This window comes from Oncorhynchus mykiss, chromosome 13 (genome assembly GCF_057628025.1).
Source record: "Oncorhynchus mykiss isolate SJ-2025 chromosome 13, ASM5762802v1, whole genome shotgun sequence".
In the NCBI taxonomy this organism is placed as follows: Eukaryota; Metazoa; Chordata; class Actinopteri; order Salmoniformes; family Salmonidae; genus Oncorhynchus; species Oncorhynchus mykiss.
In genome coordinates this window covers 40,380,946-40,393,815 of record NC_143034.1, presented here as the reverse complement: position 1 = coordinate 40,393,815, position 12,870 = coordinate 40,380,946, and the positions used below count along the sequence as shown (strand labels likewise).

Below are 12,870 nucleotides of genomic sequence, written 5' to 3'. Positions count from 1 at the left end.
GGTCACACTGTAGCAAAACGTTTGCCACAGAAAAAGGAAACCTTTGTTGTTATTGGGCATAGTTACAGTTAGTAAAGGTACAATTAGTATTCCCATTTCACTCAGTTTCAAAATGTTTACTGCCTACTATGACACTGGTGAGGACTATGATATTGCAATTTCAAGAGGTTGCCGTTGAGTTTGAATTGCAGAGATGTGCATAATATCATTCATCTTTCAACACCCATGAGAGAGATCATTTTAGAGGTCAAAGTTTGACCTCTGAACATCTGCACAACACAAACAGTATAACACAGAGGCAAGTGCACTAATACTTTCTGCAAACGCAGAATCACTTTTTCTCTCTTTTTCCTCCTGCACACTCTATGTTCAGTGTGACAATGTAGGTGTGACCTAGATTGTACAGAATCACACTTCCTCTTATCATGATGGTGAAACCGTATTGGCCAACCTCTCTCTGCACTAGAGGAAGATAACTCTGAGAGAGCAAGAAGAGAAGGGTCAAACCCTTGCACTTTACCAGACAGCAGCAGTGTTCTAGTCAAATGTTAGTGGGATTGAGTGCATCTAGAGGAAATCGAGCTCATTTCCTGCTCTGTAGCTGCTGTTTGTCTTGTGAACGAGTAGGCATTGCTAACGTTGATGGAATTGATAGATTGATTGATAGAAGGTTGATGGAACGTTGCTGGTGGTGCGAGGAACATTGATGGGGTTGCTGTGCTATATGGTAGTTTGGGGCTAGGTGCACTTTTGATATTTAGTCTGAAATAGAGATGGACAGGGAAGAAGAACCCCAAGTTAAAGAGAAGGAGCACTCCAAAACCCCAGGTGAGTAACAACAAGAGAAAACAGAAGATTGTTATCATGTGGGCCAGTTTCCAGTGCTCAGATTAAGCCTACTCCTGGACTAAAGCATGCTCAATGGAGAATAGTCTCCTTCTGGGTCTGGGAAACCATCCATTTAGGTAGAAAAGGAGGTGAGAAAATGTTTCAGGGAAGGTGTGTGTATGTGTTTGTTTTTGGTTTTGCTGTCCTTGTGGGGACCAGAAGTTCTCACAAGGATACTTCGGACAAGTTTCGCCGGTCTTCACAAGGAAAAAGACTATTTTAGGCTTGGGGGTTAGGGTTAGGTTAGGGGTTAGGGAAAATAGGATTTTGAATGGGGATCAATTGTTTGGTCCCCACAAGGATAATAAAACAAACGTGTGTGTGTGTGAGCGTGCATGTGTGGTTGCATGCTACATCCTCCCAGTCAGTGCAGGATCAGTGAACCTCCTGAACTCATCCTCCATTTTGCATATTGGTGTGTGCCATTCGTGAAACTTAAAAAAAAAAAACCATTAAAACCATTAAGTCAGGGACATCAGCCCTCATGATTTAAGAGAAAATGGTTGAAGGAAAACAAATGCTATTTGAACCCACTCTTCGAGCTCCCTCTAGAACTCTGACATGCACAGTAGGCTATAGGGCCCTGCTTTTTGTTAGACTAAGGGCTTGATTCAATCCATATCACAAAGTTCAGCACTATAGCTCGCTTAACATTTGAAGTTAATTTCTGATTGAGCTGACATATGCAGCGTTTACTGTGAATGCAGTCTCATTGGACACGCAGGAACATTGCTTTTACATTTAATTTGCGCTTTGGCAGAGCTTGGTTGTGTACAGTTCTACTATCTCGTACCTGTCTTCGACTGAACAGAACTCTGCTAAGGTGAAAAACAAGGACTTTGTGTCTTCTGAGCAAAACATGACACACATCACAAGCAGGATGTGGTTGACCTAAATGGAGACAGAGAGCGAAAGAGAGGGAGGAGAGATGTAGATTTTTTTTCATCTGTTAACACTGGGAGTTGAGTATTTTTGCATATTAACTGCCCTTAAAGTGATACACAGTCAGCTTCAACTGTAACAGATTCCTATAGGTTTTTAGCCTCATATGCAGTCTCAGCACATGATGCTAGCCCACAAACGTATGTTGAGAGAGACTACAGCATTAGGTTGTAGTTCACTCAGGGTTAATGTACCATCATTCAGTTTTGGGTGTCATCAACCTGTATTTTCCCCAGCCTATACTGTAAACTGTATACTGTAAATGCATAGCCTGGTTAAACCAGACTGAATACTGCACTCAGTACTGAGCACAGCATTCAGTCTGGCCTAACCAGGCTAGGAAATGAATAGAACCCCTTTTGTTGGAGTTGCATTTCTCTTTTTCTCAGATTAGTTGCAGTCCTTCCCATATTAGATGTTATATAAAAAGGAAATGTTCTTATCTGTCATTCACACAAAGGTTTTTATAACCATTCTGAGCCATCTCAGCAGTACTCAGTGTGTTATAATGGGTGACCAACAGTGGTATATGTTTTTCACCAGAGGCTGGAGAATTGAAAGACAACAGTGTTACAACAAATGCCTTTTACACAAACATACAATCACACATCTGAGGCCTCAATAACCACCACCACCACCACCAACCTTCAAATCCACAAACTTCTTTATTTCCTCACACATTGTTTTATGACTGGGTGTTTGTTGGCTGTTGGTTTACCCCTTTATTTGTTATTTCTAAAAATAGAAGATATTTTGTAAGCTTTTTTTTTTTTTACAGATAACTTTTTGGGGAGCTGCAAAAAAGCAATTTCAACTTGTGTGTTTTGTGTGTAATGTTTATTTTATGAAAAGAAAAGAGTGATAATTTGGCCTCTCTTGCTCATATGTTTGTCATCCATCTTTTACCCCAGAGGTGAAGGTCCCCAACAAATCAGAGACTAAGCGCTACAGTGAGATCTTCCGGGACTTCGATAATTTTGAACTCTCTTTGGTCAACTCGTAAGTCTTGACTTTTATATTCACTCATCATGTACACGTATTACCATTGTCACCCTCCACATTATAATCAGTCCATCATTCAGAACACCTTGACATGTTTTACATTTGAGTTATTTAGCTACATATTTAGTTACATATTTTTTATTTGTTGGGGGTGGGTTGTCTGCTACTAGTTGCCAGAGAGGAAGTGTACACCTACGTGGGATTGTAAACCGAGTATATTCTTCCGCTTACATCTGTGTACATGCAGTACCAGTCAAAATTATGGACCCACCTACTCATTTTTTTTATATATATATATATATATATATATATATATATATATATATATATTTATATATATAATATATATATATTTGACTATTTTCTACATTGTAGAATAATAGTGAAGACATCAAAACTATGAAATAACACATATTGAATCATGTAGTAACCAAAAAAGTGTTAAACAAATCAAAACATATTTTATATTTTAGATTCTTCAAAATAGCCACCCTTTGCCAGCTTAGCACACTTCTTGGAATTCTCTCAACCAGCTTCATGAGGTACTCACCTGGAATGCATTTCAGTTAACAGGTGTGCCTTGTTAGAAGTTAATTTGTGGAATTTCTTTCCTTCTCAATGCGTTTGAGCCAGTCAGCTGTGTTGTGACAAGGTAGGGGTGGTATACAGAAGGTAGCCCTATTTGGTAAAAGACCAAGTCCATATTGTGGCAAGAACAGCTCAAATAAGCAAAGAGAAATGACAGTCCATCACTATTTTAAGACATAAAGGTCAGTCAATGCGGAACATTTAAAGAACTTTGAAAGTTTCTTCAAGTGCAGTCGCAAAAACCATCAAGCGCTATGATGAAACTGGCTCTCATGAGGACCGGCACAGGAAAGGAAGACCCAGAGTTACCTCTGCTGCAGAGGATAAGTTCATTAGAGTTACCAGCCTCAGAAATTGCAGCCTATATAAATGCTTCACAGAGATCAAGTAACAGATACATCTCAGCATAAACTATTCAGAGGAGACTGAGTGAATCAGGCCTTCATGGTCGAATTTCTGCAAAGAAACCACGACTAAAGGACACCAATAAGAAGAGACTTGCTTGGGCCAAGAAACACAAGCAATGGACATTAGACCGGTGGAAAACTGTCCTTTGGTCTGATGAGTCCAGATTTTTTGAGACACAGAGTAGGTGAACAGATGATCTCCACAAGTGTGGTTCCCATCGTGAAGCATGGAGGTGTGGGGGTTCTTTGCTGGTGACACTGTCAGTGATTTGTTTAGAATTCAAGGCACACTTAACCAGCATGGCTACCACAGCATTCTGCAGTGATACACCATCCCATCTGGTTTGTGCTTAGTGGGGCTATCATTTGTCTTTCAACAGGAAAATGACCCAACACACATCCAGGCTGTGTAAGGTCTATTTGATCAAGAAGGAGAGTGATGGAGTGCTGCATCACATGACCTGGCCTCCACAATCACCTAACCTCAACCCAATTGAGATGGTTTGGGATGAGTTGGACCGCGGAGGGAAGGAAAAGCAGCCAACAAGTGCTCAGCATATGTTGAAACTCCTTCAAGACTGTTGGGAAAACATTCCAGGTGAAGCTGGTTGAGAGAATGACAAGTGTGCAAAACTGTCATCAATGCAAAGGGTGGCTACTTTGAAGAATATCAAATATCAAATATATTTTGATTTGTACAGCTACAAACTAATTATAAAGGCAGACTAACTAAACGGAGCACAGCGATATATACACACAAAATCTTTCCCTCAGTGTGCCCTTCTTACATCAGCTGATATCTCGAAGTACTGTACAGAAACCCAGCCTAAAACCCCAAACAGCAAGCAATGCAGGTGTAGAAGCACAGTGGCTAGGAAAAACTCCCTAGAAAGACCAAAACTTAGGAAGAAACCTAGAGAGGAACCAGGCTATGAGGGGTGGCCAGTTCTCTTCTGGCTGTGCCGGGTGGAGATTATAACAGAACATGGCCAAGATGTTAAAGTGTTCATAAATGACCAGCATGGTCAAATAATAATAATTACAGTAGTTGTCGAGGGTTTTTCATAGCCGATCATTGAGAGTATCTCTACCGCTCCTGTCGTCTCTAGAGAGTTGAAAACAGCAAGTCTGGGACAGGTAGCACGTCCGGTGAACAGGTCAGGGTTCCATAGAGCGAAAGAAAGAAAGAGAGAAAGAGAGAGAGAATTAGAGAGAGCATACTTAAATTCAGATTAGGGCCAAATTAATGTATTTAAATTGACTGATTTCTTTATATGCAACTCAGTAAAATTGTTGAAATTGTGGCATGCTGCATTTATATTTTTGTTAAGTATAGTAAGAATTTGCACATAAATAATAAGTGAAGCATCTAGGCATTACGAAGGCTTCACAAAGCCATTATAACATGTATCGGCCCTCTGATCCATCAGCACTGTAGAGGAAATGTTTCCAGACCCTGACTCCCAGTCGATTGCTGAGACCGTCTCTACGGAAACCACAGACAACACTGAGCTGGATCATCTGACGGTAGGGGAGCAGTACTATCAGTCAATCAAGCAACTAATCTAAATTATTTTGGAAAGCCATTTTTTACACCAGCAGTTGTCACAAAGTGCTTTACAGATACCCAGCCTAAAAACAAACGATCAATCAATCGTTACTATGTTCTCTCTGTCAGTCAATCACATTTTTTCTAGTCTGGTGCTCCATTGTGTTGATACCTTTGGTACCGTTTGTACTAGCCAACAGGGGAATCATTTGAACTTGGGTTCTGCTCATATTCTACTGATATGAAGTACAGTGTGTATCGTCTTGTCTCCAAATCCATTTCTCTGTGTAATGGTCTGTATTCTGCCCTGCAGTGTGAGGATGTCTACCCCCCAGATGGTGATGACAAAGATGGAGGTCTATCAGGTATGTTTGTAATGAAATCAAATTCATTTAAAAAGGCTTTTTTTTACATCAGCAGATGTCACAGTGTGCTTATACAGAACGTGGTGTGTTGTATGCATGTGTGTTTTTCATTTTTTTTAGTTAAATTCAAATCAGTTGTATTGGACTGACTCGAATTGACCCCAACCCTGGTGTGAGTAACAGAGGTGGTTTGTTGGTTCAGTGTGATGAGTAACTTTGCCAGAGACATGAATACTTGCTTTAGCTCCCACAGCTAAATCTTACTTAGGCTATAGCTCAGTGGGCTAAGAGCAGGGCTGGGCGATAAATCAATATCAGGAATTATCAACGTAATTACTTCCCTCAATAACGATAGAAAAACGTTTAGGCAATGTTTATTTCAAACAGACCTTTATTTGCCACTTGTTTGCAGGTATACCCATTTTATGTGTAATCAGTGGGTAATTCAGAGGGTTGGGGGGGTGTGGTTAAACCATGGGGGCATTTCAAATTAGGGATGTGTTAAACAATGGAAGTGTTAATGAATTTCCCTGTAAATAATCAGAGAACCATTCACACAGACCCGATACCTGTATTTTGGTTACAGGGTCTGTGAAAATGCAGGAATCATGGCTAGGTCTTTAGGTGGCTTTTATTTTTCCATGTTTTCTACCCCTATGCTTTTCAGATAAACAAAAAAGCTGGTATAAAAATGCAGGCATGGTAAATTAGTGGGGTTTTGGTCTTTATGTGAAAGGGATGCAAGAGTCCAAGCCATTCTCTTCTGGAAACACTGCCCGGTGACTGACACTAACAGACAGCCAATCCAGGTGGGATGTGATGAGTGGTGTGGGCGGGACTAGTGGGGTGACAGCCAGTCACGGTGGTTCATCTCCAACTATTCAACCTCTCTTGTTGAGGTGGCGCTAATTGCCTCTGTGTTAACGAGATTGGGAGACGACTGGAGAGGGTGGGGGGAGAGAGAGGATTAGAGCTGCAGACAGATGCTCGCTAGTTTACCCCTCAGACATATCCATCAAACAGGAGAGAGAGGGAGAGAGGAAGGGAGAAATGTGGGTGAGGGGGGAAAAACAGAGGGATATGAGAGGGATGGTAAAAAGAGAGGGGGAGAGATCCCTTATGGAAAAACGACATTAATTTCACGTGATCTTATGTGAAGTTAATATGACAACATGCGACAACATGTTAAAGAAACATGTGACAACACGTAAAAACATTTAAGCACAAGTGAGAACGTGAAATAAATGTGACAACATGGGGATGCCATGAAAATACACATGACAACATTTTAACGTTTTTTCACGTGATAGTGCAAATTAGATTTTTACTCACTCATTTCACGCATTCCACGTGAGAGTTAGGTTTTCACATGTGAAACTGCATATTCCACATGTGAGGTGAGAACACATTTTCTTCCTCACATGAACAGGTGGTGAATACATGTGAACATGTAGTTTCACGTGTGAACAACTGACTTCATGTGTCTTTTTTGGTTTTCACGTGAAAATGTCAGCTCAACATGTGAAAACAGTTAAGGGAAATAATGAAATGGTATAGGGGTTTTAAGTTATCTGACACGCTGATCAGCTAAAATAGTATAGTTAAAAAATAATTACGATAATATGATTACATTTGACATCAAATCAAATTTACGTACACATATTTAGCAGATGTTATTGCGGGTGTAACTTAATGCTTGTGTTCCTAGCGCCAACAGTGCAGTTGTATCTACCAATTCACAACAATACACACAAATCTAAAAGTCAAAGAATGGAATTAAGAAATATATAAGTATTAGGACAAGCAATGTCACTTAGTACTGACTTTTCAATATGACACCACCTGGGGTTTGAAGTACGCTTTCTGCTGCGCCACAAAACCTGTAGCATTCTCAGAAGTTCCATACACATGAATTAATTACCTATAATACGTCTCTGCACTTAAAAGACTGCCATCTGCACTGCTTTTGTTATATCCGTTAATCTGACTGTTCTCCCATCATTGATTTTATTTACTTAATTCTGCAATTTGAGGGTTTTCTGTATAGTTGTCTAATGTTGGTGAAGTGTATTATTCTGTTTCAATGTTACTCCTGAATCACTATGATAAATATATTTGTTTTTATTGGGTGTATTATACAAAGCTGAGATTTACTTTGAAGTCCAAAGTATAAGAATACAGGTGAAATCTGTCAATGACACAGACATGGTGGCGTAGCAGGAAGATTGGAATGCTGTGAACCAAGAGGTTCTGAGTTCAAATCGCACGTGAGGACATGTTGAATAATAATTACTGTATAAATAAACGTACACAATGTAATCATGTATGTCAAAGTGTGTAAGTTGAAAACACTGCAGCTAATTTTGTGATGTTCCGGCGACATCCTTACAACTCATTTTTGTCTGCAGGGCATCATGTGAAAATGTTAATCCACATGTGAAAGGTTATGTGATCATGTGAAATATCATCACATGTGAAGTGTTCCAAAACCACATGGTTTTAGATGTGACACTTCACATGTGACATTTTATTTTACATGTGCAAAACATCATGTGATTTTACACATGTGAAATCATGTGGTTTTTCCATAAAGGGATGGGAAGGGAAAGAGAGAAACAGACCGAAGGGAAGAGTGAGCACAGAGTGAGGATTGAAAACAGCATTGTTCAGCCTGAGAGACCAAAAAAACTACAAAGGAGACAGAAAGGAAGACTAGTGAGATAATGGGGAAATTAAACTACCATTGTAATTGTGCAAACATTGATGTCAGACATGCACCTACCCCAATACTCTGCTGCTGATGACTGGGATGAATACAGGAGCAGATTTCAGGAGCAGGACAAGACACCCTCTTTTGACTGATGACTGATATAATTTAGCAATAAGGCAGGAGAGGGTGTGGTATAAAGCCAAAATACCACGATTAGGGGCTGTTCTTCCCATGCTTTTTCAATGAACCATGAACAATTAATGAACATGCACCTGTTGGAACGGTCGTTAAGACACTAACAGCTTACAGACGGTAGGCAATTAAGGTCACAGTTATGAAAACTTAGGACACTAAAGAGGCCTTTCTACTGACTCTGAAAAATACCAAAAGAAAGATGCCCAGGGTCCCTGCTCAACTGTGTGAACATGCCTTAGGCATGCTGCAAGGAGGCATGAAGACTGCAGATGTGGCCAGGGAAATAAAGACGCCTAAGACCGCTACAGGGAGACAGGACGGACAGCTGATTGTCCTCGCAGTGGCAGACCACGTGTAACAACACCTGCATAGGATTTGTACATCCAAACATCACACCTGCGGGACAGGTACAGGATGGCAACAACAACTGCCTGAGTTACACCAGGAACGCACAATCCCTCCATCAGTGCTGACTGTCCGCAATAGGCTGAGAGAGGCTGGACTGAGGGCTTGTAGGCCTGTTGTAAGGCAAGTCCTCGCCAGACATCACCGGTAACAACGTCGCCTATGGGCACAAACCCACCGTCGCTGGACCAGACAGGAATGGCAAAAAGTGCTCTTCACTGACGAGTCGCGGTTTTGTCTCACCAGGGGTGATGGTCGGATTCACATTTATCGTTGATGGAATGAGCCAAGGCCTGTACTCTGGAGCGGGATCGATTTGGAGGTGGAAGCTCAGTCATCGGACTGAGCTTTTTGTCATTGCAGGCAATCTCAACGCTGTGCGTTACAGGGAAGACATCATCCTCCCTCATGTGGTACTGCAGGCTCATCCTGACATGACCCTCCAGCATGACAATGCCACCAGCCATACTGCTCGTTCTGTGTGTGATTTCCTGCAAGACATGAATGTCAGTGTTCTGCCATGGCCAGCGAAGAGCCCGGATCTCAATCCCATTGAGCACGCCTGGGACCTGTTGGATCGGAGGATGAGGGCTAAGGCCATTCCCCCCCCCCCCCCCCAGAAATGTCCGGGAACTTGCAGGTGTCTTGGTGGAAGAGTGGGGTAACATCTCACAGCAAGAACTGGCAAATCTGGGGCAGTCCATGAGGAGGAGATGCACTGCCATACTTAATGCAGCTGGTTACCACATCATATACTGACTGTTACTTTTGATTTTGACCCCCCCCCCCCCCCCTTGTTCAGGAACACATTATTCCATTCTGTTAGTCACATGTCTGTGGAACTTGTTCAGTTTGTCTTAGTTGTTAAATCTTGTTCATACAAATATTTACACATGGTAACTTTTCTGAAAATAAACACAGTTGGCAGTGGGATGTAGTTTCTTTTTTTGCTGAGTTTATATCTTCCCTATCATATGAACATCCTTTTCTGACTCAAATAAGATTCCCTAAAGGTTGCTCTGATGTCCAAAAGATGTGAAATCGTAATAGGTAACTTTTAAGTTGCATGTATTTGAAACTATCAAATACTATATTTTGGTCAGTTTGACATTTTCCCCACAAATGATTAAGGCTAGGATTGGGGGAGGGGAAGCTGATCCTAGATCTGCAGCTTGGAGAAACTTCACCCCGGAGCACCTCTTATTTATCATGTTACTAAGCATATAGCTAGCTATACCTTCCCTCTGAGTGCCCTCCTCCTCTCTCTTCATTCAGTTACATCTAATGCAGTTTTCTGCCCTCACCCTAACCCAATCCATTCTTCCCAATCCCAAATTCTCTCAGCTACCCCCCCCACCAGTTTGGAGATTATCTGTAATAAGCCAAATGGAGGGGCGAGGGGTGGGGCTGTGGATAGGAGCGAGCGGTGGGGGGTAGGGTGGTAGGGCTGATGAGTTGAGTGGACCATGGCGTGGCCTGCTTTCTGTAATGCCTGTTGTCAGTCCCGTCGGGTTGACATTGATTGATCCTTGCACTGTATATGTGCGCGTGTCAACTGTGTTGTTTAACTGTCTTAATAGGTGTCAAGGGCAAATAACAGCATGGACCAAGTTCTGAGCTTTTGTAACTAACTAGTTTTGGCACTTGTGTAACACAAGTTGACATTCTGACAGTCATATCAATATTCCTGAGAAACTGTAACTCCACTAACCTACAGCTGTGACGTTCTCTCAACTGAGACAGAGAGACAAAGGGAGAGGGAGAGATTGGGAGAGGGTGAGAAAGAGAGAGATGGGGAGGAAAGATCAAGTACAGGAAAAAACGCTGTAAGAAGGAGCACCAATAAACAGTTTGTACTGAGCTCTAACCAGTTCCTCACCCCATCCACCCTCTTAGTCCTCCTGACAGAGTCTGTCAGACACACACACACACACACACACACACACACACACACACACACACACACACACACACACACACACACACACCAGGAGGTAAAACCTGTTTGTGATCTAAAGCCTGTCACTCCACAATCTGGACCTGCCCTCTCTGGATAATCCATAGTCCCAGAAGCCAGCACAGGCAGAGCGAAGGGAAGGGGGACGGGCGCGCACACACACACACACAGGTGGCACTGGGACACTTATTGCTGAAGTGTGAAGGTGTGCCCACGAGAACGAGACGGGGAGCAAGAGAGAGAGCGAGATCAAGCCGAACAACACTCGCTCCAGAGTCTTAACCGTTTTTGTGGATTTTTTCTCAGACATGGAGTTACTTGTTTCAAGAGAGAAGCCTGTTCTATGCTCTGTAGGAGCATATTTTCTCTGCTCTCACTTTTGGAACTGAGAGGGACGTCTGACAACACACAGAGAGGACTTGGGCTCAGAATTGGAGAGTAGGACTACACATCTGTGTTGGAGAAGAAGTGAAACAGGAATTCGACTTGTCAGAAGACTGCAGTATTGCTAGATTTCTTTGCATGCAGCTCGACTGTGGACATGTGAAAGGACAGCGGTGCTGATAGTGAGGTTGCAAGAGAACTAGGGAGGGGAAGAAGAGGACCGAGACCGGGGGAAAGAGAGATTAGAAAGGAGAGGGAGGGAGGGAGGAAGGGAGCACATGACATGCATTGCAGGATTGTTGCACATCGCCATCCGCTCTCACTGTGTGTGTGTGTGTGTGTGAGAGAGAGAGAGAGAGAGAGAGAGAGAGAGAGAGAGAGAGAGAGAGAGAGAGAGAGAGAGAGAGAGAGAGAGAGAGAGAGAGAGAGAGAGAGAGAGAGAGAGAGAGAGAGAGAGAGAGAGAGAGAGAGAGAGAGAGAGAGAGCAGCTGACTGACTTCAGACTGCTGTCAGTCACACCAACACCCTGACTCCATAACAACCACAACACACCTGCTATGATGTTGCCACGGTAATCTTCTCAGACCGTCACATTTTCTCTCTCTCTCTGACTGAGGAGGGGAGCGGTAAAGAACAGGCGCTGGAGCGAGGGGGAGAGGAGAGAGGTAGAGCGGGGAGAGGAGTTATACCTAAAAAGACTGTTTGGAACACTCAGGCAAACCTTTTCTCTCTCTTTTCCTTTCTGTACTTCTGACTGCTGAAGCACTGTCTGTTCAGCTGCTTCCAGGCCTAATCTAGACTGGACAGGAGAATTTCCTTCTGACATTTAGATTTCCCACGTGATGACCTCTTGCTATGCATGCTTTGAGATTACCAGACCTCCACCGGTGTTGGTGTAGTAGTGACCACTTGTGCTGAGACAGAGACCCTGTGGACAACGGCAGCACTTGGACCTTGCGGACTCTGAGGACTAGCCCTGATGACCAGTCGTTTTCAGTCTCTCTTCTCCATAGAGTTTGTTTGGCTAAACCACAAACCTGCTGTGGAAACAGCTATGTTTCTGATGAACTTACGTATTTGAGAAATAGGAGAGACCCTTTTTTTGTCTCTTCTCTTTTATTCCTTTGTGGTCGTTTCTTGGATGACAAATTATTCGGATTACACAAAGCATACCTGTGAGCCCAGCTTTTTCCTTGGGAGTCAGGGGGGAGAGGGGTCTTGGATGCCCCGTGGGGGTCCAGACTGGCCAGTTGTGTGTGTTTTGGGGTTAGAAACCTCCTGACTGTGGGCTATCAGGGTGAGGTAGAGAAGATATGCAGTGATGCTGATGTACTCACTCTCAGCCCAGGAAGCAGACCTGGCCCTGTGTCGCTGTGAGGGAGGCGTGGAGCTGGCCCTGCAGTATGCCAAGATGTGGTGCCGCTACGCCAAGGACCTGCTGGCCTGGATGGAAAAGAGAATCAGCCTGGGTGAGTGGA

At 42.9% G+C, this 12,870-nt stretch overlaps 1 protein-coding gene across 4 annotated transcripts in view; it reads left to right on the top strand.

Annotated features, from left to right (window-relative positions):
- Positions 1-12,870, top strand: part of LOC110486106 (GEM-interacting protein) — a 58,263-nt gene that overhangs the window by 14,981 nt on the left and 30,412 nt on the right. For 2 of the 4 annotated variants that reach the window (XM_036940758.2, XM_021557466.3), the window contains exons 1-5: positions 411-828; positions 2,742-2,829; positions 5,258-5,354; positions 5,690-5,741; positions 12,736-12,861. In XM_036940758.2, the coding sequence (XP_036796653.2) occupies positions 774-828; positions 2,742-2,829; positions 5,258-5,354; positions 5,690-5,741; positions 12,736-12,861 (418 nt within the window). In that variant the 5' untranslated portion in view covers positions 411-773. Of the gene's footprint in view, positions 1-410; positions 829-2,741; positions 2,830-5,257; positions 5,355-5,689; positions 5,742-12,735; positions 12,862-12,870 lie in introns of those variants that run through there. The other 2 variants (XM_090196173.1, XM_090196172.1) reach the window with 1 other exon arrangement.